At 39.6% G+C, this 27,361-nt stretch overlaps 1 protein-coding gene across 2 annotated transcripts in view; it reads left to right on the forward strand.

Moving 5' to 3' along the window:
- Positions 1–27,361, forward strand: part of CHRM2 (cholinergic receptor muscarinic 2) — a 166,701-nt gene that overhangs the window by 98,903 nt on the left and 40,437 nt on the right. Inside the window, exon 1 of one of the 2 annotated variants that reach the window (XM_061165878.1) lies at positions 16,577–16,689. The exons of the other annotated variant lie outside the window; for it this stretch is intronic. Coding sequence (XP_061021861.1) covers positions 16,637–16,689 — 53 coding nt within the window. The 5' untranslated portion in view covers positions 16,577–16,636. Of the gene's footprint in view, positions 1–16,576; positions 16,690–27,361 lie in introns of those variants that run through there. 2 annotated transcript variants of the gene reach the window in all.

Genomic DNA, 27,361 nt, shown 5'->3' on the forward strand with positions numbered 1-27,361 from the left:
CTCACCAGGAAAATCCCATGGACAGAGGAGCTTGGCAGGCTGCAGGCCGTGGGGGCATCGAGTCAGACACGACTGAGCACGAGCACCTGACTTGACTTGAGAATAGCGCGGGGAGAGCAGAGCAGAGAGAGTGGAGAGACATCTTGGAGTAGATGAGAGAAAATGACGCCTATTGAACGAGGCAGATGTCCCTAGCTGGACTGCAGGAACTTCATGCCTGGTGGCAGCCAACTGGGCAGAGTACATGACCTTGGTGCTAGTAAATGTGTCAATGGCACAGTGGGAACGGGTGGGTGTTTTCTTTAATTCACTTCTGATTTTTTTACTGAAAGAAGAAGGAACAAGGTGATCTGCTGAGATTAGAAGGGTAAGGAAGTGCAAGGGTTTGGAAGAGACATAAGTATTTACATGAAGCAGCCCTACAATGGAAATTGGAAAGAAACGGGACACCAGGTCTGTCCTTAACACCTCTTAATTTTACAGTAAATTATTATTCCAGAGTTTTAAGAATTTGTCTGTATGCCTCTAACTGTAGTCTGTCTGAGGCTCACCATTCATTCCCTTGCCTTTGAAAATGTCTGGAAAAAGAGGCTGAGAGACTGTTTTTTCATCTGTGCCCTGGAGACCCTGAGCCACCTCTGATGTCATGTGAACAACAGTGGACCTGAGTCATCCTTCTCACCTATTTACCTTTCATCTCTCTCCTCTCCTTTCCCTTTTTCTCCATGTATGCTGATTGGTTCTTCTCTCCTCTGAGGTTCTTTCCTTTTCCTTCTCTTCATATTCTCTTCCTTCTACCTTCCTCTTTCCATCCTTTCCCATACTACTTTCCTCGCTTCTTAACTCTAACACTGTTCTCTATAGGCATCTTTAGGGACTTCCTGGTGGCTCAGCATTAAAGAGTCCTCCTGCCAATTCAGGAGACCCGAGTTCAATCCCTGGGTTGGGAAGATCCCCTGGAGAAGGAAATGGCACCACTCCAGTATTCTTGTCTGGAAAATCTCATGGACAGAGGAGCCTGGCGGACTATGGTCCATGGGGTTGCAACAGTTGGTTTGACTTAGTGACTAAATCACCATAGGCATCTTTTCACTTCAATAAGAAGCTGAGAATTTATCCATCAGTCAATTTGTATAACATAAATAAATAAAGTGTAAATACTGAACTAATTTTTACATTAAAATATATCACAGTGTATACCTTTTAAAGGGAGCTGTGCTCTTTTGTCCAAGATAAGTGACTCAGGTGAGAGAGTAACAAGGAATTTGTCTAGTAAGATAAGGATGCCTGAGACATATGGATACTGATGTCCAGTTCTGAGATTGCCAACCCAACAGGCCCATGCTGAGCTCCATCAGAGTGGAGAGTGGATGCTGGTGAGAGAGCTGTTAAGAAGCTTCACAGTGTCCCCAGAATGTGGAAGATGTGCTTGGACAGAAAGCAGCTCTCCACATCTTTCTGTTCTAGAGATTTTTGAAGTGTGTGATAAAGGGCTAGAGCATACATTGAAGATAAAATAAGGGTGGCAAACTATCCCACCCCAATTTCTGGGAGCCTCATATGGTACAGATGCTACCCCTCTTGGTTCTTGAGGCTCCAGGTGAAGGAGAACAGACAGTAGAAGAAGGCAGGAACTCAGTGGCTCTCCCAGAACCAGGTGACCAAGAAACTGTGCTCCAACCTGTAGGGGATTGAAGGAGTAAGCTTTTGCCAGTGGCTGAAGATGGACAAAACTGCTTCTCTGTGACCGGGTGTTAGGAGATAGCAAGGGCTGGAATAAGGCTGCTCACTGACCTAGAAAACTGCCTCTGTCATCCTTGTGGAGACTGCCGTATTGGCAGTTTTCAGAAGCCCAGAATGAGCCAGGACTTAGGGCTACCTCTGCATGGTGCAGGTGTAAAAAACTGTGCAAGAGGAGCCCCTCCTTCTCTCTTCCCTCCTCATGATCCAAACACCACCAGAGGAGCTAGGTCCTGGACACAGAGGAAACCATGTTCTAGGGCCGAAACACCCCACTCACTCGTTCTCAAGTGCTCAAGTAGGGGGAGCAGTCAAATAGATCAGGGGCCAACCCAACTCGGGAACCAGAGAATTGGTCCCTGCTGACAGAGGAGCTCTTAAAGTGGAATGGACTAAATTGTAGTTACCAAAAACAGCTGGGATATCCTTCAAATAACCTTAAAGAGTGATTTTCACCAAGCCTGGTTGAGCCGATGCTTAATAAAATATTTACAATTTCATGTTTATAGCTCACTGTGTTAGACTCAATAAACCAGTCTCATAAGTATAGAAATAAACTAAGCTTTAAACCTTTAAATTACTGTATTCTAAAATTTACCCCAAGATAATTTTACGATGATATGTCTTCAACTGAATTGCTCCCCCTGAAAATATTTCTAATTGTACCCTTTTAATGAAACTTCCCATTCAAATAACAAATTAAAAAGTAAGATTTTAAAATATCATTTCTTTTCGTTTTTCCTCATTCTTTAAAATTTATACTTTGGAGTATATTTTAACGTAAATATTAAGACAGGAGTAAATTTACCTTTACTCATTTATTTATAAATTATGTGGATTTATTGATGAGTAAATTCTCAAAATTTTCTTTTTAACTGAAAGAGCTATCTAGATAAATTTTGTTAGAGGAAAGAGGGAGGGAAAGGGGTCCAGAAATGGAAAGCTGAGAGGAAGGAAGAAGGGGAGGAATATGAAGAGAAGGAAGGGGAAAGGAGTTCTCAGGAGAGTATGTGGAGAAAAGAGGGAGGGGGTGAGTGGAAGACAGGCACGAAGCCTTGGTCACCATTGAGCACCAGGCGTCAGCGCCAGTCCCAGGAAGGGTTCAGGGTCCAGCTACTAAGCCACCCTTCCCAAACATCTGTAAAAGGTAATGAAACAGCTGGAGGTCCTCGGATGGACTACACTGAGGAGCATACGGACAAATTTTTAAAACTCTAGAGTCATAATATTATTGTTAACTGAATGTGTGGTCGCAGGTAGAGTGGTCGTAGAGAGGGGAAGGGAGGAAAAAAATTAGGTAAACTAAATAAGAACAGAAAGCCTTGCCCTGGTCCCTGTTAACAGACCATCTGTTAGACTTTTCATATTCAAATGTGAAAACATCCTTTCGATTCAAAGTTAATGGACAAATAAAATTTTTGAAAAGAGTAGGAATTTCATTTACTTGGAATCAGTTTGGGGAAAAAAAGTATACACATAAAAGATAACGCTTCACATACTAGAGAATGGCGTTGTGTTAAGAATAACCAACAGCATCTCTGTTACAAAAGTCAGTAGAGGTCTAATGAAAATATACATTTATGCAGAGTACCTTGTGAAGTGAAATTGGCTCAGTCATTCCCGACTCTTTGCGAGCCCATGAACTATACAGTCCATGGAATTCTCCAGGCCAGAATACTGGAGTGGGTAGCCGTTCCCTTCTCCAGGGGTTCATCCTTAGCTCTTCCACATTGCAGGCAGATTCTTTACCAGCTGAGCCACCAGGGAAGCCCATGCAGATTTCCTTATATAGTTATGATTAAATTATGATTAACTTACATGATTAACTTAGATGTTTAACTTATATGTATGTGTACTTAGTCACTCAGTTGTGTCCAACTCTTTGTAACCCCATGAACTGTAGCCTGTGAGCCTCCTCTGTCCATGGGGATTCTCCAGGCAAGAATACTGCAGTGGGTTGCCGTGCCCTCCTTCAGGGGATCTTCTCAACCCAGGGATCAAACCCAGGTCTCCCGCATTGCAGGCAGATTCTTTACCGTCTGCACCACCAGAGTTAACTTATAACTTATGTTCAGTTCAGTTCAGTTCAGTTGCTCAGTCATGTCTGACTCTTTGCAACCCCATGGACTGCAGCACGCCAGGCTTCCCTGTCCATCACCAACTCCCGGAGCTTACTCAAACTCATGTCCATTGAGTCGATGATGCCATCCAACCATCTCATCCTCTGTCATCCCCTTCTCCTCCTACCTTCAATCGTCCCCAGCATCAGGGTCTTTTCAAATAAGTCAGTTCTTCATATCAGGTGACCAAAGTATTGGAGTTTCAGCTTTAGCATCAGTTCTTCCAATGATTATTCAGGACTGATTTCCTTTAGGATGGACTGGTTGGATCTCCTCACTGTCCAAGGGATTCTCAAGAGTCTTCTTCAACACCACCGTTCAAAAGCATCAATTCTTCGGCACTCAGCTTTCTTTATAGTCCAACTCTCACATTCTTATATGACTACTGGAAAAACCGTAGCTTTGACTAGACGGACCTTTGTTAGTATTTGTTACTAACTTAGTTAGTATACAAAGAACAAATGCTAGCCAAACTTCGTAGAACTGGATTTGTGGTATTACCTGGGAGAGTGGGAGTAGGGAGCAAAAGTGTGTATCAGAGGGGAGAATTACTTTTGAGTAAAAATATTGTCCAAGAGTTCAAGAAGAGCAAAACAAAAGAAACAGAAGGGAAGAGTTCAGAAGGTTTCGACCAGAGGAAAAGAAGGTAAAGATGAAATGAGGATAGCCAAAGTGACGGTGACGCCAGTGCCAGAATGCCTGCCCTTCTCTCTATGTTTTCCATCAACGAATACATTTATTGAACAATCATTTATTTCACAAGCACCATGCATGGTGATGAGCAATGAAGAAACAGAATTAAAGAACACATAGGCCCTATCCTGGAAAAACCTGTGATTCTGGGAAAACATTAGTTACATTGCAGTGGGGGTGATAGATGCTTCTCCAGAAAAAGGTGTTCATGGAAGCTCAAGAGGAGCTTAATTTACTGCATGCCCCAGAATCTAAGAAATCTTGTTTTTAAGGATGAAAATAGAAGGAAAAATATGCTGAAATTAATGTATGGTGTTGATTTTTCTTTGTCTAAGACATACTTCTCCAATAATCTCGTTCAGATGTGTCAGCTGTGGTTCATCTCATCTGTTCCCACCTAGAGGCATGGTTTTACTTACCAGGGATCTTAGCCTCGATTTCACACTAGGATTACCTAAAACTAATGCCTGGGATCCCATACTGGAACGATTAAATCAAAACCACTTGGGTGGAAACTGGGCAAGAGCATTAATTTTAAAACTTCTCCAAATCATTCTAATGTGCTTCTGGAATTGAGAACAGCGTATCTACCTAGCTCTCTCTCTAGACTTGGATAGACTCTTGCTATAGCAGAAGTTTATCACAGATTTCTGATTGGTTCCAAGTGTTGTCAACATAAACAGCCTCTTCCTGTGGTGATACTTATGTCCTTTCATTGTACTTCCCATTTGAACACTGTACTGTTTGGTTGAGTTCGTTTGACATTTGGTCATTGAAGTAGATTTCATTTGTGAGACAGTCTTATTTTGAAACTTTGGCTGTCTGCTGCTGGGCCAGACATTTTGACCAAATCGTAGCTAACCAAATAATTCTTCCCCAGGTATATCTAGTGAACAAAAGTAAACTCTGACAGTATCATATTTTCATGAGACTATAATTTTCAAATAATTTATAAGTATCAGTTAATTGCAACATCTAAGAAATGTAAAATTATATTTATATATAATTTATATTTTTAAAAAAATTAGAAACAAATTATTGCTGTTCTTTCAGTCACTAAGTCATGTTTGAATCCTCTGTCCATGGGATTTCCCAGACAAGAATACTGAAGGGGGTTGCCATTTCCTTCTCCAGAGGATCTTCCCAATTCAGGAGATCAAACCCACATCTCCTGCATTGGCAGGCAGATTCATTACCACTGAGCTACCAGGGAAGCCCACACTAAAGGATAGAAATATATAAATTAATACAGAGAAACATTGTAATAAGCTTTTAAATTATGGCAAATTAATAGAGAAACAGAAGCAATGGTGTTAAGGGTGATTTATACAGACTGCCTTGTCAAAATGCATTCTTAATTTAGGTATCCAAATACAGAAACAACATATATTAAGGGTGAGGGAATTTAAATATCTATATATTAGTTAGGAGTCAATGTTTTCTAAATAGAAACAATCTCAAAGGGAATGTCATGTTTCACTGTCAGTTCCATAACTCAAAATTGAAGTAATAAATGGAATTGCTACTATGGATTTACTTCTCATTGACAAAAGCAAATTGATGGATGAAATAAAACAAAAAGAAATTGTCAGAGAGAATGGCCATGCCATTTAATTATAATTAGTTAGTTAGTCACTCCCATCATGTCTGACTATTTGTGACCCCATAGACTGTAGCCCACCAGATTCCTCTGTCTGTGGATATCTCCAGTCAAGAATACTGGAGTGGATAGCCATTCTCTTCTCCAGGTGACTCAGCCATTTTATTATACATAATAGTAATTATATTTTGCAAAGGAAACTTCAAAAGAGAGGGGGAGGCATTAGTAAAAATTTTATGTCCAGATACCATATAGTCTGAAAGAAAAAAATAGCTCAAAAATAAATGGAAGGGTCCAGGAAATAAAAAGAGAATAATACATATAATTAAAACATCATGATAAAGAAAAATAGAAGCTCCTGTAAACACAAAATTAATTAAAACTGAGATTTTGTCTGAGTCTATATCACAGTTCGATAAACCAGGCTCACAGTGGTCAGCTACAGAAGCCATTATTATGATCAGTTCATATATTAAAGGAGTACATATACAAATTGAGATGTGAAGGATATAGACAAAAATAAATACGAAAAAAATGACATGTTGGAATGTAGAAATAGTATTTAGAGGTAAAATACATAAAAATCTAAGACATGTTTTTAAAAATAAAAGAGAGAGAGAAAGACTAAAGTACATGGCAAAAATAACCACAAAATTTTATTTAGAGAAAGAGCAATAGGAAAAACCTGGGTCCCCTGCTTTGTGGAATACAGTATAATTTTAATAGACTGCTAAAGGGAAATGGAACACAAAGTATTGCTCTGCTTCTACATTTTTCTCTGAAGGAGAATATACTGTAAACTTGAAAGGGAAGAATAATAATCGATGCCAAAAAAGGAAAAGTTAGCATGAAAGAGTCTTGGTGGTTTGAATCACTGACTCCCAAGTGTTTGTCTTCTGCAAAGTAAAACATAATAATATTAATAATAAAAACAATTTAGATGAATTTTTAATAAAACTCTAATTTAAAAGACACCCTTTGTTCTGATATTTTTCCTCATTTGTTTTTTGCAGATTTCACATATTTTGTTTTTATTTTGATGAAATGATGGTTATGGTAGATGTGAGTTGTAATGTCTTTATATAATGAAATAAAAAGCAATGTATATGTAGTTATTATGTCTGATAATGTTGTGCTTCCCTGGTAGTTCAGGTGGTAAAAAATCTGCCTGCAATGCAGGAGACCTAGGTTCTATCCCTGAGTAAAGGAATAGCAACCCACTCTAGTATTCTTGCCAGGAGAATTCCATGAACAGATGAGCCTGGTGGGCTAAGTTCATTGGGTTGCACAGAGTCGGACACGACTGAGCACGCAAGTATGCATACACATACACATGTCGTATAAAGTTAGTTGTAATGTTTCTATACAATGAAGTTAACATTAGCGATGTTATGTTAGTTCCTATTTTTAAGTCGTATTGATTCTTAAAATCCAACTTGGGAGTTGCTAGATGTTTTTTCAATTTTTAAAATTCTGTTGAGTGAAAAATAGATGCACATGATAGAAATCGACATGATACATATAGTCACATACTATTTTTCCTGCTCTTGGCCTCCAGATTCTAGTCCTGTCAGTTTCCTCCCAGAAAGCCAATGAATGGAATGAATTCTGTGCATAATTCTTCACAGGTTCTTGAATTTGTGTAAAAATTACCCTTTTTATACAAATGGCAGTATACACAACTGATCTGTGCCTTGCTTTTTTCACATAGACCATAAACATTCCAGGGCATGGTAACCACTTTTAATTGTATTTTGAGTAGAAACTAAATTTAGATATTAAAAAGGATATATTGATGTACTTGTGAAATCAGTGTCAAAAGTTCTTAGAATTGCTATAGAATGAAAGAAGTGTCATAACACAGGAAGGATGAAATGTTGACTTGATATTTCACAAAGCAGAAAAAGAATAATTAAAGAACCTACATACTGGTGAACTTGACCTCAGTTATGAGCAAACTGTATGTTTAGGTTGATGGCTTAAGCACAGATTGAAAATTAGGATCTGGTGATGACAGAGAACAATCTTGAATTCATAACACTGTGTAAATAAAAAAGTTTTTGAACTGATAAAACTGAAGAATGTCATATGTCTTGTACATTTTGATTATAAATAGCCAGTTGAAAATATTTTTCAGCATCTGTGTTTGGGCTGGAATATAGCAAGAGGATAAAGTACAGCTCAAAAGTGATTCAAATATTTTGTCCAGAGGAGACTAATTATTTCTTGAAAGGACCATAGAGCCTAACAAACCCAGTGAGAGTGTTGCAAGGTTTTCCCTATTAGAATTTTGTCAATGCATTGATGACAGTTCAGTTCAGTCACACAGTTGTGTCCAACTCTTTGCGACCCCGTGGACTACAGCATGCCAGGCTTCCCTGTCCATCACCAACTCCCGGAGCTTGCTCAAACTCATGTCCATCGAGTCGGTGATGCCATCCAACCATCTCATTCTCTGTCATCCTCTTCTTATCCTGCTTTCAATCTTTCCCTGCATCAGGGTTTTTTCAAATGAGTGAGTTCTTCACATCAGGTGGCCAAAGTATTGGAGTTTCAGCTTCAGCATCAGTCCTTCCAATGAATATTCAGCACTGATTTCCTTTAGGATGGACTGGTTGGATCTCCTTGCAGTCCAATGGACTCTGAAGAGTCTTCTCCAACACCACAGTTCAAAAGCATCATTTCTTCAGCACTCAGCTTTTTTTATAGTCCAACACTCGCACCCATAAATGACAACTAGAAAAACCATAGCTTTGACTAGACAGACCTCTGTTGGCAAAGTAATGTCTCTGCTTTTTATTATGCTGTCTAGGTGGGTCAAAGCTTTTGTTCCAAAGAACAGACATTTTTAATTTCATGGCTGCAGTCACCATCTGCAGTGATTTTGGAGGAACAAATAATAATGTGCCAAAAAAATAAATAAACACTGTGTCCATTGTTTCCCCATCTATTTGCCATGAAGTGATGGGACCAGATGCCATGATCTTCGTTTTCTGAATGTTGAGTTTTAAGCCAGTTTGTTCACTCTCCTCTTTCACTTTCATCAAGAGGCTCTTTAGTTCTTCTTCACTTTCTGCCATAAGGGTGCTGTCATCTGCATATATGATGTTATTGATATTTTTCCTGACAGTCTTGATTCCAGCTTGTGCTTCATCCAGCCTGGCATTTTGCATGATGTACTCTGCATATAAGTTAAATAAGCAGGGTGACAATATACAGCCTTCACATACTTCTTTTCCTATTTGAAACCAGTCTGTTGTTTCATGTCCAGTTCTAACTGTTGCTTCCTGACCTGCATACAGATTTCTCAGGAGGCAGCTAAGGTGATCTGGTATTCCCATCTCTTTCAGAATTTTCCACAGTTTATTGTGACCCACACAGTCAAAGGCTTTGGCATAATCAATAAAGCAGAAGTAGATGTTTTTCTGAAACTCTCTTGCTTTTTCGATGATCCAACGGATGTTGGCAATTTGATCTCTGGTTCCTCTGCCTTGTCTAAATCCAGCTGGAGCATCTGGAATTCATGGTTCATGTACTGTGAAGCCTGGCTTGGAGAAGTTTGAGCATTATTTTGCAGGCATGTGAGATGAGTGCAATTGTGTGGTAGTTTGATCATTCTTTGGCATTTCCTTTCTTTGGGATCATAATGAAAACTGACCTTTTCCAGTCCTGTGGCCACTGCTGAGTTTTCCAAATTTGCTGGCATATTGAGTGCAGCACTTTCACAGCATCATCTTTTAGGATTTGAAATAGCTCAATTGGAATTCCACCACTCCACTAGCTTTGTTCATAGTCATGCTTCCTAAGGCCCACTTGACTTCACATTCCAGAATGTCTGGCTCTAGGTGAGTGATCACACCATCATGGTTATCTGGGTCATGAAGATCTTTTTGTATAGTTCTTCTGTGTATTCTTGCCACCTCTTTTTAATATCTTCTGCTTCTATTAGTTCCGTACCATTTCTGTCCTTTATTGTGCCCATCTTTGCATGAAATGGTCACTTGGTATCATGAATTTTCTTGAAGCAATCTCTAGTCTTTCCCATTCTATTGTTTTCCTCTATTTCTTTGCATTGATCACTGAAGAAGGCTTTCAAGACTGACCCAGACTTGCCTGTGATTGTCCAAGAGTTCTGGCACAGGCATATGTCGGCAGTGGCCTGCTGCAGGTCCGGGGGCACTGTGTGCAGCAGTGTGTGCCTGGGACCTTTTAAAGGAGGTCGCCATTATCTTCATTACCTCCTCCATTGTTTGGCCTAAGGTCAAAGAACAAGGAGGGAACACAGCCCTGCCCATCAACAGAAAATTGAATTAAAGATTTGCTGATGGCCCCGCCCATAAGAACAAGACCCAGTTTATCCCTTATTCAGTCTCTTCCATGAGGAAGCTTCCAAAAGCCTCTTATCCTTATCCATCAGAGGGCTGACAGAGTGAACACCACAATCACAGAAAAGTGACCAAACTGATCACATGGACCACAGCCTTGTCTAACTCCATGAAACTATGAGCCATGCCGTGTAGGGTCACCCAAGATGGATGGGTCATGGTGAAGAGTTCTGACAAAACATGGTCCACTGGAGAAGGGAAGTGAAGTGAAAGTCACTCAGTCATGTCTGACTCTTTGTGACCCAATGGACTATACAGTCCATGGGATTCTCCAGGCCAGAATACTAGAGTGGGTAGCCTTTCCCTTCTCCAGGTGATCTTCCCAACCCAGGGATCAAACCCAGGTCTCCCGCATTGCAGGGGGATTCTTTAGCAACTGAGCCACAAGGGAAGCCCAAGAATACTAGAGTGAGTAGTCTATCCCTTCCCCAGTGGATCTTCCCAACCCAGGAATTGTACCAGGATCTCCTGCATTGCAGGCAGATTCTTTATCAACTGAGCTATCAGGGTCCACTGGAGAAGGGAATGGCAAATCACTTCAGTATTCTTGCCTTGAGAACCCCATGAACAGTATAAAAAGGCAAAAAGATAGGACACTGAAAGATGAAATCCCCAGGTCTCTAGGTGCCCAATATACTACTGGAGATCAGTGGGGAAATAATTCCAGAAAGAATGAAGAGACCGAGCCAAAGCAAAAGCAACACTCAGTTGTGGGTGTGACTGGTGATGGAAGTAAAGTCTGATGCTGTAAAGAGCAATATTGCGTAGGAACCTGGAATTTTAGGTCCATAAATCAAGGCAAATTGGAACTGGTCAAACAGGAGACGGCAAGGGTGAACATCGACATTTTAGGATTCAGTGAACTAAAATGGACTGGAATGGGTGATATTAACTCAGATGACCATTATATCTACTACTGTGGGCAAGAATCCCTTAGAAGAAATGGAGTAGCCATCACAGTCAACAAAAGAGTCTGAAATGCAGTACTTCGATGCAATCACAAGAATGACAGAATGATCTCCGTTCATTTCCAAGGCAAACCATTCAATATCACAGTAATCCATGTCTACACCCTGACCAGTAATGCTGAAGAAGCTGAAGTTGAATGGTTCTATGAAGACATCAAGACCTCATAGAACTAACACCCCAAAAAAGTTGTCCTTTTCATTATAGGGGACTGGAATGCAAAAGTAGGAGGTCAAGAGATACCTGGAGTAACAGTCAGATTTGCCCTTGGAGTACAAAATGAAGCATGGCACAGGCTAACAGAGTTTTTCCAAGAAAATGCCCTGGTCATAGAAAACACCATCTTCCAACAACTCAAGAGAAGACTCTACATATAGACATCACCAGATGGTCAATACCAAAATCAAATTGATTATATTCTTTGCAGCCAAAGATGGAGAAGCTCTATACAGTCAACAAAAACAAGACCGGGAGCTGACTGTGGCTTAGATCATAAACTCCTTATTGCCAAATTCAGACTTAACTTGAAGAAAGTAGAGAAAACCACTAGACCATTCAGGTATGACCTAAATCAAATCCTTTATGGTTATACAGTGGAAGTGGCAAATAGATTCAAGGGACTAGATCTGATAGACAGAGAGCCTGAAGGACTATAGATGGAGGTTTGTGACGTTGTACAGGAGGCAGTGATCAAACCATCCTCAAGAAAAACAAATGCAAAAAGGCAAAATGGTTGTCTGAGGAGGCCTTACAAATAGCTGAGAAAAGAAGAGAGGCAAAAGACAAAGGGGAAAAAGAAAAATATACCCATTTGAATGCATTGATGACAAAGTGGATGTAATTAGCAAATTTATGAACAATGCAAATATGGGAGGAAAAAGAAATAGGTATCATATTGGAGTCAGAATTTAGAAAGATTTTGATCTTGTGGAACAAAATCAAAGTTAAATTTTAAAGGGTTTCAAAATGTCAACTTAAGTACAAGGAAGTAGATCTGGTTAATAACTCACATAAAGAGTATCTGGACATTTTAGAAGTTATACACTTATGTTCTGAATAGTGATACCCTGTGATTTTCTTTCTTTCATAATATGATGCCAAATGTTTCTATCTTTTAAGAACTGTGTAAATTGCTTAAACTACTCATAGCTTTCTAGCTGCGATGTGAATTTGGTTCCTACACACATACATACACATAATGTCACATGGGAATTTGGGGAGGTAAGAAGGGTAAGCCTTGTGTTCAGTGCTCTGTCTTGATCCAATATTTATTAACATAAACTGAGAAGAATTAATGTTTTCAAATTGTGGTGCTGGAGAAGACTCTTGAGAGTCTCTTGGACTGCAAGGACACCAAACCAGTCAATCCTAAAGGAAATCAACCCTAAATATTCATTGGAAGGACTGACACTGAGGCTCTAATACTTTGGCCACCTGATGCAAAGAGATGACTCATTGACAAAGACCCTGATGCTGGGAAAGACTGAAGGCAAAAGGATAAGGAGGCAGCAAAGGATTAGATGGTTAAATAGCATCATCAACCCAATGGATGTGAATTTGAGCAAAATCATGGAGATAGTGAAAGACAGAGGAGCTTGGCATGCTTCAGTCCATGGGGTTGCAAAGAGTCAAGCACAACTTAGTGACTGAACAAACACCAAATGTGTTCTGTGATCATATGGACATTATAGAAATTCCATGCTCGAGGAAAGAGCAGGAATAATTTTACTCACCAGAGCCTATTTGAATATTATATTCAGTTCTATATGATAGCATTTAAACGAAGTTACATGAGGAATGTTTGAAAAAAGTAGATATATTTTGCTTAGAAAGGCAGGGTTAGTCAGCTTCAGTTATTTGAGGGGATGTTATATAAAAATTAAGCATATTTTAAATATCTGCAGAAAACAGACATAGAATCAGGGTTTTTTTTTTTTAAGGACTTCATTTTAGAATAAAGAATATCTTCTTAATAATTAGGTCTGTACAAAAGTAGAATGAACTACTTTCATAGTTGGAAGTTTCCCAGCATTCAAAATGTTTTAACAAAGGCTGAGTGATGAGTTATTATAAATATTTTGAAGAATAAAACATTTATTGACCTAATAGAAGTATTAGTCCCTCAGTCATGTCAGACTCTTTGTGATCCCATGGACTTCTCCAGGCAAGAATACTGGAAGGGGTAGCCATTCCCTTCTCCAGAGGATCTTCCCAACCCAGGGATCAAACCTTGGTCTCCCACATTCCAAGTAGACTCTTTACTGTCTGAGCTACCAGGAAAGCCCTTATTGACCTAATGCCTGCCTGCTCAGTCGCTTCAGTCATGTCCAACTGTTTGCAACCCTATGGACTGTCGTCCACCAGGCTCTTCTGTCCATGGGATTCTCCAGGCAAGGATACTGGAGTGAGTTGCCATGCTCTGTTCCAGGGAATCCTCCCGACCCAGGAATCAAATTCATGTCTCCTGTATTGCAGACAGATTCTTTACCCACTGAGCCACCTGGAAAGCACCTATTGACTTCTAAGTACCTCCTAAATTTCAAATCCCAAGTCATCTACTTTTTTTTTCTATTCCATATATTCTATCTAGCCTTAGATTAAGATTTATTTCTATCTGGATTCATCTGATTCTAATTATCTACATGGTTACTACCTTACCTTGCACTCTGATTTCCATGTACTTCCAAATTCTTGACCCACTGCCTTGCTCACCTCCAGACTCTAAACATATCCTACTTCACATTTTTTACTTGATTCCAAACACTTCATCCCCAAATCATCTACCAGATTTTATGTATTGCTTTGAGTAGGCCTTTCTCCAAGGCTTATCCTCTGCCCTGTGTTGTATTTCATGTCCTGACTCCCACAAGTATTACTTCCTCACACTTCATATTATAAGGGCCTTCTCATTGAGCACTGCCACCAATCTGTCTTCTTTCTGTTTGGGGGCCTCCTGATCTCCCATATGCTAATACACACCCTGTCAACACATTAATCTTTAAAAATGCTACTTTAACTATTGCTTACCTTCCCTAACTTCTGTCTCAAAACCAGATGTTTTCCAGTAGCTTGTTAGTGGCTTAGTCATGTCTGATTCTTTGCAATCCCATGGACTGTAGCCTGCCAGCCTCCTCTGTTCATGGAATTCTCCAGGAGAGAATACTGGAGTAGGTTGCCATTTCCTCCTCCAGTGGATCTTCCCTGACCCAAGAACTGAACCCAGATCCCCTGCACAGCAAGTGGATTCTTTACCACTGAGCCACCAGGAAAGCCAGCTATTTGATAAAGTGTACATTATTTAACTTCCCCAGTGGCCCAGTGGTCCTAAAATGCAGAAGACCTGGGTTTGATCACTGGGTTGGGAAGATTCCATGGGGGAGGGCAATGCAAGACTCCAGCATTCTTGCCTGGAGAATCCCATGGACAGAGGAGCCTAGTGGGCTACAGTCCAAAGGATTGCAGAGTCAGAGACAACTGAACATGCACGCACCATAACAAAACGCCATTGACTGGATCAGTCAGTCAGTTCAATCACTCAGTCATGTCTGACACTGTGAACCCATGGACTACAGCATGCCAGGCCTCCCTGTCCATCACCAACTCCTGGACTTTACTCAAACTCATATCCATTGAGTCGGTGATACCATCCAACCATCTCATCCTCTGTCATTCCCTTCTCCTCCCATCTTCAATCTTTCCCAGCATCAGGGTCTTTTCAAATGAATCAGTTCTTCACATCAGGTGGCCAAAGTATTGGAGTTTCAGCTTCAGCATCAGTCCTTCGAAAGAATATTCAGCACTGATTTCCTTTAGGATGGACTGGTTGGATCTCCTTGCAGTCCAATGGACTCTCAAGAGTCTTCTCCAACACCACAGTTCAAAAACATCAATTTTTAAGTGCTCAGCTTTCTTTGAAATCCAACTCTCATATCCACTGGAGAAGGAAATGGCAACCCACTCCAGTATTCTTGCCTAGAGAATCCTGTGGAAGAGGAGCCTGGTGGGCTACCGTCTATGGGGTCGCGCAGAGTCAGACATGACTGAAGCAACTTGGCAGCAGCAGCAGCAGCTCACATCCATACATGACTACAGGGAAAACCATAGCTTTGATTAGACGGACCTTTGTTGGCAAAGGAATGTCTCTTTTTATTATGCTGTCCAGGTTGGTCATAGCTTTTCTTCCAAAGAGCAAGCATCTTTTAATTTCATGGCTGCAGTCACCATCTGCAGTGATTTTAGAGCCCCCAAAAATAAAGTCAGCCACTGTTTCCACTGTTTCCCCATGTATTTGCCATTAAGTGTGATGGGACCAGATGCCATGATCTTCGTTTTCTGAATGTTGAGTTTTAAGCCAGTTTTTCACTCACCTCTTTCACTTTAATCAAGAGCCTCTTTAGTTCTTCTTCACTTTCTGCCATAAGGGTGCTGTCATCTGCATATATGATGTTATTGATATTTCTCCTGGCAATCTGGATTCCAGCTTGTGCTTCATCCAGCCTGGCATTTTGCATGATGTACTCTGCATATAAGTTAAATAAGCAGGGTGACAATATACAGCTTTGACGTACTCCTTTCCTGATTTGGAACCAGTCTGTTGTTCCATGTCCAGTTCTAACTGTTGCTTCCTGACCTGCATACAGATTTCTCAGGAGGCAGCTAAGGTGGTCTGGTATTCCCATCTCTTTCAGAATTTTCCACAGTTTATTGTGATCCACACAGTCAAAGGCTTTGGCATAATCAATAAAGCAGAAGTAAATGTTTTTCTGGAACTCTCTTGCTTTTTCGATGATCCAGCGGATGTTGGCAATTTGATCTCTGGTTCCTCTGCCTTGTCTAAATCCAGCTGGAGCATCTGGAAGTTCACAGTTCACGTACTGTGAAGCCTGGCTTGGAGAAGTTTGAGCATTACTTTGCAGGCATGTGAGATGAGTGCAATTGTGTGGTAGTTTGAACATTCTCTGACATTGTCTTTCTTTGGGATCAGAATGAAAACTGACCTTTTCCAGTCCTGTGGCCACTGCTGCGTTTTCCAAATTTGCTGGCATATTGCGTGCAGCACTTTCACAGCATCATCTTTTAGGGTTTGAAATATCTCAACTGGAATTCCATCACGTCCACAAGCTTTGTCCGTAATGATGCTTCCTAAGGCCCACTTGACTTCACATTCCAGGATGTCTGGCTCTAGGTGAGTGATCACACCATCATGGTAATCTGGGTCATGAAGATCTTTTTGTATAGTTCTTCTGTGTATTCTTGCCACCTCTTCTTAATATCTTTTGCTTCTATTAGTTCCGTACCATTTCTGTCCTTTATTGTGCCCATCTTTACATGAAATGTTCCCTTGGTATCTCGAATTTTTTTGAAGAGATCTCTAGTCTTTCCCACTCTATTGTTTTCCCTATTTCTTTGCATTGATCACTGAGGAAGGTTTTCTTATCTCTCCTTGCTATTCTTTGGAACTCTGCATTCAAATGGGTATATCTTTGCTTTCCTCCTTTGCTTTTTGCTTCTCTTCTTTTCACAGCTATTTGTAAGGCCTCCTCAGACAACCATTGACTGGGTAGCTTAAACAATGTAAGTTTTTTCTCACAATTCTGGAGCCTGGGACGTCCACAATCAAGGTGTTGGCCCATTTCTCACTGTGTCCTCACATGGTAGAGAGGTGGAGGAATATCTGCCATCTCTTCTCCCAAGAGCACTAATCCCGTCATGTGGGTCTCTCTCTAAGTGTTAGTCGCTCAGTCGTGCCCGACTCTTTGTGACCGCATAGACTGCAGCCCACCGGGCTCCTCTGTCCATGAGATTTTCCAGGCAAGGATACTGGAGTGGGTTGCCATTTCCTTCTCCAGGGAATCTTCCCAACCCAGGGATCAAACCCGTGTCTCCTGCACTGCAGGCAGATTCTTTACCGACTGAGCCCAAACCCTTATTACTCCCAAAGGTCCCATCATAAGTACCACCTCTCTGGGGCAGGACTTAAATGTATAAATCTGGGGAGGCACACAGACCTTCAGTCCATAACAGTGTATTTATGGTTTGGTTCCAAACCGTATTTCTATCTTTATTTCCTTATAATTCTTTTACATACTTCATCTTCAACTAAATCTGTTTATTCATGCTTTCTTCGTGATGCTTTCTGCTTTCATGACTCCCTTACAAATTATATCCCTCCACTCTTCTTCAAACCTACCCATCTTTAGCTTAGTATATTTCTTCTATTATTCTTATAAATGGTTTAAATTCTGTATTTTACTTAACTTGCACAGGACTACACAGGGCAGGGAGCACATAATTCTTCCAAGCTACATTGTAGGTCTACCTTAATGCAGAGACCGTTTCATAGACTTCCTTGCACTGAATACCTAGGTTCCAGAAAGTAATTTTTGGCTTGATTTGCCTTCAAGTTCCTCATTCATCCAGCAGCATTTAATGACAAACCTACATTTTGCTAGCAGGCAAAATATAATTTTCCACCATGGGGTCTGGTTCTCAAAACATTTTACCCCTCCAAAAATGCCCATGTCAATATATTGGAGGAAAAACAAAAGTATTTCTCTTTTCACTTTTTTCTTTATAATTTGACACAAACTGTTTCACTCATTGCCTCACTGGTGACTTTTGGAGATTTTGCAGGTGACATAAGCCTAAGATCACCACTTTTTCCCTCATTGTGAACAGAGAAGGTGAATAAATGTCCTTTTTTATTTCCTCAAATTTCAAAACATCTGAGGAAAATACTGGAAAAATTAGGCAAAATAAATTAATTCTTCCTTTCCATCTTCTTGATTAATATTAAATTTAGTTCAGTGTCTGGCAATTATAAGCATTGAAAAAATAGAATGAATGTTGATGGAAATAATTCTCAAGACAATTGCTGAAATTTACCAGCCTAAAAACCAGAAACATTAGAATTAAGACCAAATCTCAGAGATCATTTAGATCAAATTGTTCATTTTCTTGATGATGGACCAGAAGTCCACAGAAGTGGAAATGTTTGACTGTAAGCTTCCGTGGTGGCTCAGTGGTAAAGAACCTGCCTGCAATGCAGGAGACCCGGGTTCAGTACCTTGTTCGGGAATATCCCCTGGAGGAGGGCATAGCAACCCACTGCAGTATTCTTGTCCAGAGAATTCCATGGACGGAGGAGCCTGGCGCACTGCAGTCCATGAGGTCACCAACAGTCCGACACAACTGAGTGACTAACACTTTCACTTTCACACCGAAGGAAGCCAGCATAGATTGGGACTCAAATTCGCTCTACCCTTCCCATACTCTGGTCACTACATCCCATTTTTTAGACCACACTACTTCCATAAGTATAGACTGATAGGTTACAGATACACTGAAGAAGTTCGGGGAAAACATGACAGAAAACTATAGTTATAAAAAGAACCGGGAAGAAAACCTATGAAAAGAAAGAAGATAGATTTACTTTTAAAAAAAAAAGAAAAAGGAATTGGTGATTGCTTTCTTTATGAATTTGCTGAAGTTCTACATTAGAAACAAACTAAATGAATCTTGTGTTCCTTACAAGCTATAAGATCTTTTCTATTTTTTGTTTTTGAATCCACTACTATCTATTTTTGGTGTTAATCTCTAAAGGGAGGAAAGAGTAATTAAAAACTCTGAACTGCATGTTTAACTGTTTGAAAAATGCTGCTTTGTTTACATGATTCTAAAAAGGGCAAAACGCTTCGACTATCTTGTGCCTGATTGATCTGATATTTGGACATTACGCATAGTAAGCCTTAGAGGAATAGAAATAAAGTTGTTTGGGGGATGTCTGCATGACTCTTTTTTACCCTGGCTTTTCTCCTAAAGTTCAATAAAGGCCATCTTTCAAAAGCACATAAATCCACTTACAGTTAAAAGAAAATCAAAAGATTTTTTTTTTTTATGTGAGAGTAAAATCCTTATTTATTTCTTAAATGCCTCTTCTACCTTCTGCCTTGGGGGATGTTTCTGGTATCTATGTTCATTTTAAGCCTGTCTCATCTGTCCTCCTTCTTTGAATCTCTGCCTTGTTTTGTCCAACCTGGAGGATAACAGCATCTAATACTTTATATATCTTGTTTCCAGAAACAATAGCCTGTGGCGCTTCCATTATTTATTCTCTCTCCTTCTGTCAGTGACATGATGGCCTGCTGCTTGCCAAGAACTCTGCTTTTCCAGGCCAGTGATTCCATTCCCCCTAGCATTTTCTCAGATTTGATTTCTTGAGAAAGAAAAAAGAAAAAAGTTATGGCCGATAGTTTTGCCAAATGGAACTCAGCTTTGAATGATTAGATTGGAATTTAATATATATTGTGACCAATATATGTTATTGCTGATGAAGGTATAGCAGTGGCTGTAATGGTAATAGGTAATGATGGTGGTGGTTATGATGGTGCAAGTGGTGTGATAACAGCGGTGGTGATGGAGGTGTTAATGACGGTGGTAACAGTGATGATTTAGGTAAGGTGGTGGTGTTGGCAGCATTAATAATGGTTGTGACGATGATGCTCATGATGATCTCTTTGTTGGTGCGTCTCGCTTTCTAAAGTGAAAGTCACTCAGTTGTGTCCCACTCTTTGCGACCCCATGGACTATACAGTCCATGAAATTCTCCAGGCCAGAATACAGCCTATCCCTTCTCCAGGGGATCTTCCCTACCCAGAGATTGAGCACAAGTCTCCCACATTGCAGGTGGATTCTTTAGCAGCTGAGCTACAAGGGAAGCCCAGGAATACTGGAGTGGGTAGCCTATCCCCTCTCCAGTGGATCTTCCTAACCCAGGAATCGAACCAGGGTCTCCTGCATAGCAGGCAGATTCTTTACCAATTGAGCTATCGTGGAAGCCCTTTGTTTCTAAAGAGTCAGTGAATTCTTGGGATGATTTGATCCCATTATGGCATAATAGAGGAAAAAATATATATAACAATAGTCTAATAGTCCAACATGTCAGCAAATAATTTATAATCAATATGCTATTTGATTCTCAAAAAATTAAAATAGTTCAATTACCTTCCTTGAAAACATTTTTTATGTCATCTGCTGCAGTCTCATGTTTTTGTTAATTTTTATGGGTGTTCCATGATAAACATAAGAAATAAAATTGGAGAGTGGCTTGTGTTTATGTCATTTGAGTAAATCAATCTAAGCTTCTCCTAAACACACAATGCTGACTTTGTCACTGAGAAGATTATCTTGATCCTTTTTTTAGGTCAATATATTTTAAGTCTAGAGATATGATATTCGTTTATTCTATAAACGCACATTGAATGGGCTTCCCTGGTGGCTCAGTGAGAAAGAATCCGCCTGCAATGCAGGAGCTGCAGGAAATATGGGTTCAATCCCTGGGTTGGGAAGATCCCTTGGAAGAAGGCACGCAACCCACTCCAGTATTTTTGCCTGGAGAATCCAATGTACAGAGGAGCCTGCTGGAAGACAGTCCATAGGGTTGCAAAGAGTCGGACATGACTGAAGTAACTTAGCAGCATGCATGCATATATTGAATACTTTCTAGGTCCTAGACACTGTGCTAAGAAGAGGAGATTCAGTGCTTATCCCCAAGCCCTGAGTACATAGAATCGCAAACATCATTGCATAACAAGAAATTTGTTAGAATGAAAATACACAAATTGTACTAGAAATCATAAGGGAAAAAAATCAAAGTTTTACTGGAGTGGTGAAAAAAGGCTTTATTTGAGGGGAGAATACTTTAGCTAAGACTTGGAAGGAAAATTTAAGCAGTGAGGCATTCAACTAGAAGAAAACAGGATGCATGAAAACACACTGGCTTGGGGACATCTGCCTTATTGCAATCACTGTAGTTAACTTAATGTTGCCATTGTATATTACTCAGGTAAGAGTGTGGTGTGGGAGAATATAGTGCTGGCTTGAGACAAGGCTTGGCAGTCAGGCGGAAGCCATTGCATGGTTGCCTGAATAGCCTTGAAGGCCATTCTATGTTGGGATTTCATTCTCTGTGGAGTAATTTTCAGCAGCAGATTGGCACAGTTAAGTTTGTAAGTTAGAAAGATCTTTGAGAGGTCAGAGTCGAGGATATATTTGAATGAGTAAGCCTGAAAGCAAGAGATCAGCTGGGTGGCCTTTGAGGGTGAGATCTGGTGAGATGCTGAATACAATGACAGTAACAATACAAAAGTGGTGACTAATGCCCAGAATATAAAGCAGATAGCATGTTAAGGAGTTGAAAAACTTAAATGTGGGGAAACTTAAGGATGATTTCCAGATTTCTGGCTTGTTCACAGACTGAACAATGCAAGACAGTGTATAATTAGTTGCTAAACTATGCGGTTTCAAAAATAAGTACTTTAAAGCTTATAGGAGTGAGTAATAATTGAAGAAGACTCCTTGCAGAATGTGTCAGGATGTAAGATGATATGAAAGCAGTGGTACACACAGCACTCTGCTGGAAAAGTAATTTTACTAAGTGACTTAGGACACACTTTCTTATTTCCTTCTTATGGTTTGGAGAGTCACTTGACTCCCACAGAAGAAATTCTCCCCACTCTCCTTACCCTGAAAAAGTAGGGAAAATGAATGTAGACATGGAGCACAGCCCTTTCCCAAACAAAATTATATTTCTAATTAGAGAAATATATACTTTCTGTATCACAGATTCCAGTAGAATAGGACAGGAGGAAAGGAAAGAGAAAGGAGCTGTATTTCATCACTCAGTAGTGTCTGACTCTTTGCTATCCTTTAGACTGTAACCTGCCAGGCTCCTCTGTCCATGGGATTTTTCAGGCAAGCATACTGGAGTAGGTTGGCATTTCTGCCTTCAAGGGATCTTCCTGACCCAGGGATCGAATTCGTGTCTCCTGCATTGCAGGAAGATTCTTGACCTCTGTGCCATCTGGGAAGCCCCAATTTGGGGATTAGGTTGGAAAAAAAAAACTAATCTATAACGTCCCCAATAAAAGAAGGTAAAATTCAACAATAAAATAATCACACTGGCATTCTCAAATATTGAAATGTTTTCTTTTACTACCTTTAAAATCTATAATATCAAGGAACAAATATTTGCTGCTTTATCATAAATGCTATAATATTTTTCTTTATTTAATCTCTTCCTATTGGCTTCATTTTTGCAAGTTGTTGCAGTGTGTGGAAAAAATATGATTAATGCTCTTAATACAAGAGCCAGTTGACAGAAATAAAACAAAAAAATAGAGTAGGGCAATTTAAAACCTTCTCTACTCACACTGTAGGTAGATCAGGAAATTTCAATACTCTCTAGGATAATGGTGTTCTTGTTTGTATTGATATTTTCAAGGTGAGTGTATTGAGATATGTCTATGTGAAAAATACATTAGTACCTGTGTGTGACACAATGTTGTTTTATTTGGTTTGGAAGATAAAGTATCATGATTATAGAGATGAGAGAATAATCTTTCCAGTGAAGTTCCATTGGAACTAGATCCTGAAGAATGGTTAGATATTAACCAGTCAGAGAGAAAAAAGGATTATATTATGGAAAAAAGAGGCATATGTGCAAAACCTGAAGGTTGGGCTAAGCCTAAGCATGTTTGAAGTATACTCAGGAAACTTCCAGGCCGAGCTTTAGACTGAATGGCAAGGAATAATGGGATTTATAAAGTACTATATAAGATAGACGGAGAAGGCAATGGCACCCCACTCCAGTACTCTTGCCTGGACAACCCCGTGGATAAAGGAGCCTGGTAGGCTGCAGTCCATGGGGTCGCCAAGAGTCAGACATGACTGAGCGACTTCACTTTCACTTTTCACTTTTATGCATTGGAGAAGGAAATGGCAACCCACTCCAGTGTTCTTGCCTGGAGAATCCCAGGGATGGGGTCGCACAGAGTCGGACACGACTGAAGTGACTTAGCAGCAGCAGCATATAAGATAGAATATTTTCAAAGTTAGGAGTTTAGATTTGGAAATATCTTAGAAGATTTTGAATAAGAAAGAGGGTGAGTGACATTAACACTTTACGAATGATAAACATTAGCATTATAAGTTACAAATGAAATTTGTAATAGATAACACTTACTATTATAAATGCCAGACACCTAATAACTAATTTAATCTTGCTCATGCCTAATAATGTAGGTGATACTGCTATCATCCCTACTTTCCAATTTGTAGACTGAGAAAGTGACCAGAGGGTTTGCACAAGTAACACAGACAATGTATGGGAGAGCAGGTGTGTGAATTGGGCACAAACTGGCCTCTTAACCTCTGCGTCGTTTATTACTTGTAAAATAAAATAAAAGGAAAAGTCTATTGTCTGAGATTCTGAGGTACTTAACATTACTGACTATAGAAGAGGTCCCTCCATGAGCCATTGGCTTTACTTTTGTTCAGAGCACAATATTCAAATTTAAGCTTACTGAAAGAAAGAGATTTATTTCCTGTTGCAGAGATTGCTCTCACCCAGGCCCGAATTAACTTGGTCCCTAGAACATGCCTCTAATTCTCTGTGTCCACCAGCAATGGTTTATTTCCCTCAAGAACAGTCATTTTCTGAATTCCATTCATAGAGTTTTGTTTCTGGAACTGATTCAGTCTATTGACTATGTAAATAGTGTAGTTGCTTTTCCATGAAAATGCATAAAATTCCTATTGTACTATGTGTGCTACTGTTGACTCTTAAGGAAAGAAACATAAGTAGCTCGGCATCATTGCAGGAGACAGAACATCTGTTTGCTTTGGAATCCAAGAGAGGCTCTCCACATGGCTTCCTCCTAAAGCAGATTGGTAAGCAACTTTGGAATAAATCTTCCTAAGGGCTTTCTTGTCCACATGACTAAGAGTTTAACGTCTCCTAGAACTGATTCCATCATTTTAATGGTTGTGTGGTATCCATTCCTCTGGGACAAGTTTCTAATGTGAAAGGGAAGCTGTGGTTTCCTCTGATTCCCTGAAGCTCTCTCCTTAAAATCTTATTATGTCTCTTCCTGATGTACAAAGCCTGTCTGAAGAAATGCCTCCCTGATTTTTCCCCCACTCATCTATTTATCAAATGTTTGTTCATCATTTCCCACATACAGGGTCTTATGAGAGACACCAAGTTTATGATAAAGAATAAGCTATAGCCAATCCCTTCAAATAAAAGAAGTAAAAACAGTTGTAAATACTAATCCAGAGCTAGTTCACAGTATTAGGAAAGATATGAGAAGGGACACCCCATGTAGCCTTGAGGTATTAGGAAAAGCTTTCCACAGGAAATTATTTTTAAGCTGGAACTTGAAAGGTCTCATCCAACATATAGACAGGGCAGGGGAGGGGGTGGATTACTGTTGACAGACAGTCATTGTAAGAAGGAACAGTATATAAAAATGCAAAGAGATAAAATATTTATTGGAATATCAAGGAAATTTCAACTATTTCAATTCAGATGTCCCATCAGTCAGTTTATTGATTCATTTGGCATAGTGCTCCTAAACTGTGTTCTATGGAATATGGGTTCGATTCCTGGGTTGGGAAGATCCCTTGGAGAAGGAAATGGCAACCCACTCCAGTATTCTTGCCTGGAGAATCCCATGGACAGAGGAACCTGGCGGGCTACAGTCCATGGGATCACAAGAGTCGGACACGACTTAGCGACTAAACCACCACCACCATGAAATATGTGTGTGTATATATGGTGCGTGTGTAGGTATAGTGTATGTACATATATGTGCCTGCTTGCCCAGGTGCTTCTGTCGTGTCCAGATCTTTGCAATGCTATGGACTGTAGCCCACCAGGCTTCTCTGTCCAAGGGGTTTCTCCAGGCAAGAGTACTGGAGTGGGTTGCCATGCCCTCCTCCAGGGGATCTTCCCAATCCAGGGATTGAATCAGCTGTCTCTTTATGTCTCTTTCATTGGCAGGCAAGTTCTTTACCACTAGTGTTAACTGGGAAACCCCATAAACATATATACGTGTGTCTGTGTGTATATGTATATATATTTATATAAATTATATATATCTTATAAGAATGTTTGTTCTCTGGCTAAATAATTTTGAGAAATATTGGAATAAGCTAAGTTAATGTTTTCTTGACTGCAACATTTTTAATAAAGCAGTGTAAACAGTGACTCACCAAAAGAATTGAGGGTGCAACTTTTCCCAAACTTATTTTATGATGAAATAAATGGTCATTCTAAAGAATATCTGTTAGCAGTTCCTGAAACTAGTGTTCCATACTTTGTAAATGCTGGTCTAGCATCATGGAAGATATTGAAAACCCTGATTCCAAATTTTCAACTCACAATATTGAGATGATATCTGCAGGGGAACATGTGCATTTCAACCACATTGTTTTTGACCAGCTACTAGGATTTTAGAGATTGCTAGAACTCAGTTTGAAAGCCATCTCTAATATCTTCAATATCCTGAGTCATAATATTTAAGAAACCAATGAAGTTACATTTCTGTCTCCCTAGAATGTCTCTAACAAAAACTAAATCAACAACTTAGAGATTTTTCCAGCGTAGCCTAACTTGTTGATCTTGTATTCAGGAGATATTTTAATGTGAGCATTTCTATAAGTTCCTTATGCAGTATTTCACTAGAGGTCCCTATATCAAAGTAAGTGTGCTGATTTATATGGGACTCAATTACTCTACTAACCTTTTTGGATGAAGAGCATGTAAGATTACATCAATATTTTCCTTATTCATTTGACAAAGACCAGCTTCCCATTGAGGTAATTTTTTTAACCAGTGAGTGAGGCAAACAAAATCTAATAGCTTTTCCATAGCACAGAGGATTAGAGGGGAAGGGATCTTGAGTATGGATGGTGCCTCGTATTTCATCTCTTTGATATAAAGAATCTTTAGTAACCACCTCAAGTGGCCCATCCTTCCACCACTCTAAAAACAGATACAATCAGCTGATTTATGACTCATTTAGGCTGTGATGGAAATGGAGTGATCATCCTTCTCATCAGCCTCTGAACCCACTCCATAAGTATTTCTTAAGTGGAACCAGTGTCTGTGGAAGTACTAAACATATCCTTATCTAGGCAGTTTTTTTAAAGGAGTAAGTATAAAGTATCCTACTCTATTTCTCCAAGTAATCCATTTTTATTTATATTAATATAAATAAATATTTATTAATAAATATAATAAATATTTATAAATAGAAATACATATTTATAGATAAATATAATAAATATATATTTCCTACTGTGTCATTCATTCTCCAAAAAGTCTAAGCAGTGTGCATATGGACTCTATCCTAGTATCTATCAATAGAACCTAAGTTACAAGCTCTTATGCAATAAAAGCAGAGTATATACACTGGTTCTGAAAGGTCCTGAAAATAGGTTAGTTCGATTCATTGTAAACCATGCAACTGTCTGTCGGACATGTACTTCCTTCCTTCTCACGTGTCTGGTTCATCCGTTAAGATCAGCCAGTTTAGATCAGCTATGTTTTCCCTTCCATGATTTGCTTCATCATAATTTTTGACACTGTTTATCTCGTTTAAAATTTATGTGAATATCCAAAAACTTACAGCTAATAAAATGCCAAATAATGCTTCCCTCGATCTCGAGGGCAGCTCCAGAGATTCTTGATCAGGTTCAGTCAGCACCACCTGCATAATATACACCTTATCTGAGCTTCCTTTATCTAAAGGGACCTTTTCCAACTGTAGCAAAGTGGCAGTTTTATGTTGTTCAAAATCACTCTGATTGTATATGATACAAACATCCTATATTGGATTTAATTTTTTATTAGTATTTATTCTTTCACTTATTAACTTAAATTCTATCTGTAAACCAAAAAGTCCCATACCCTGTATTGAGTTCAACCAAAGCTAAGGAGGTAAACCAGAACAAACCAAACAAAAATGGTTTGCTGTTCTACTTGAGTAAGTATATCTCCAATGTCCTTGACA

Source organism: Dama dama, chromosome 18, assembly GCF_033118175.1.
Source record: "Dama dama isolate Ldn47 chromosome 18, ASM3311817v1, whole genome shotgun sequence".
Taxonomy (NCBI): Eukaryota; Metazoa; Chordata; class Mammalia; order Artiodactyla; family Cervidae; genus Dama; species Dama dama.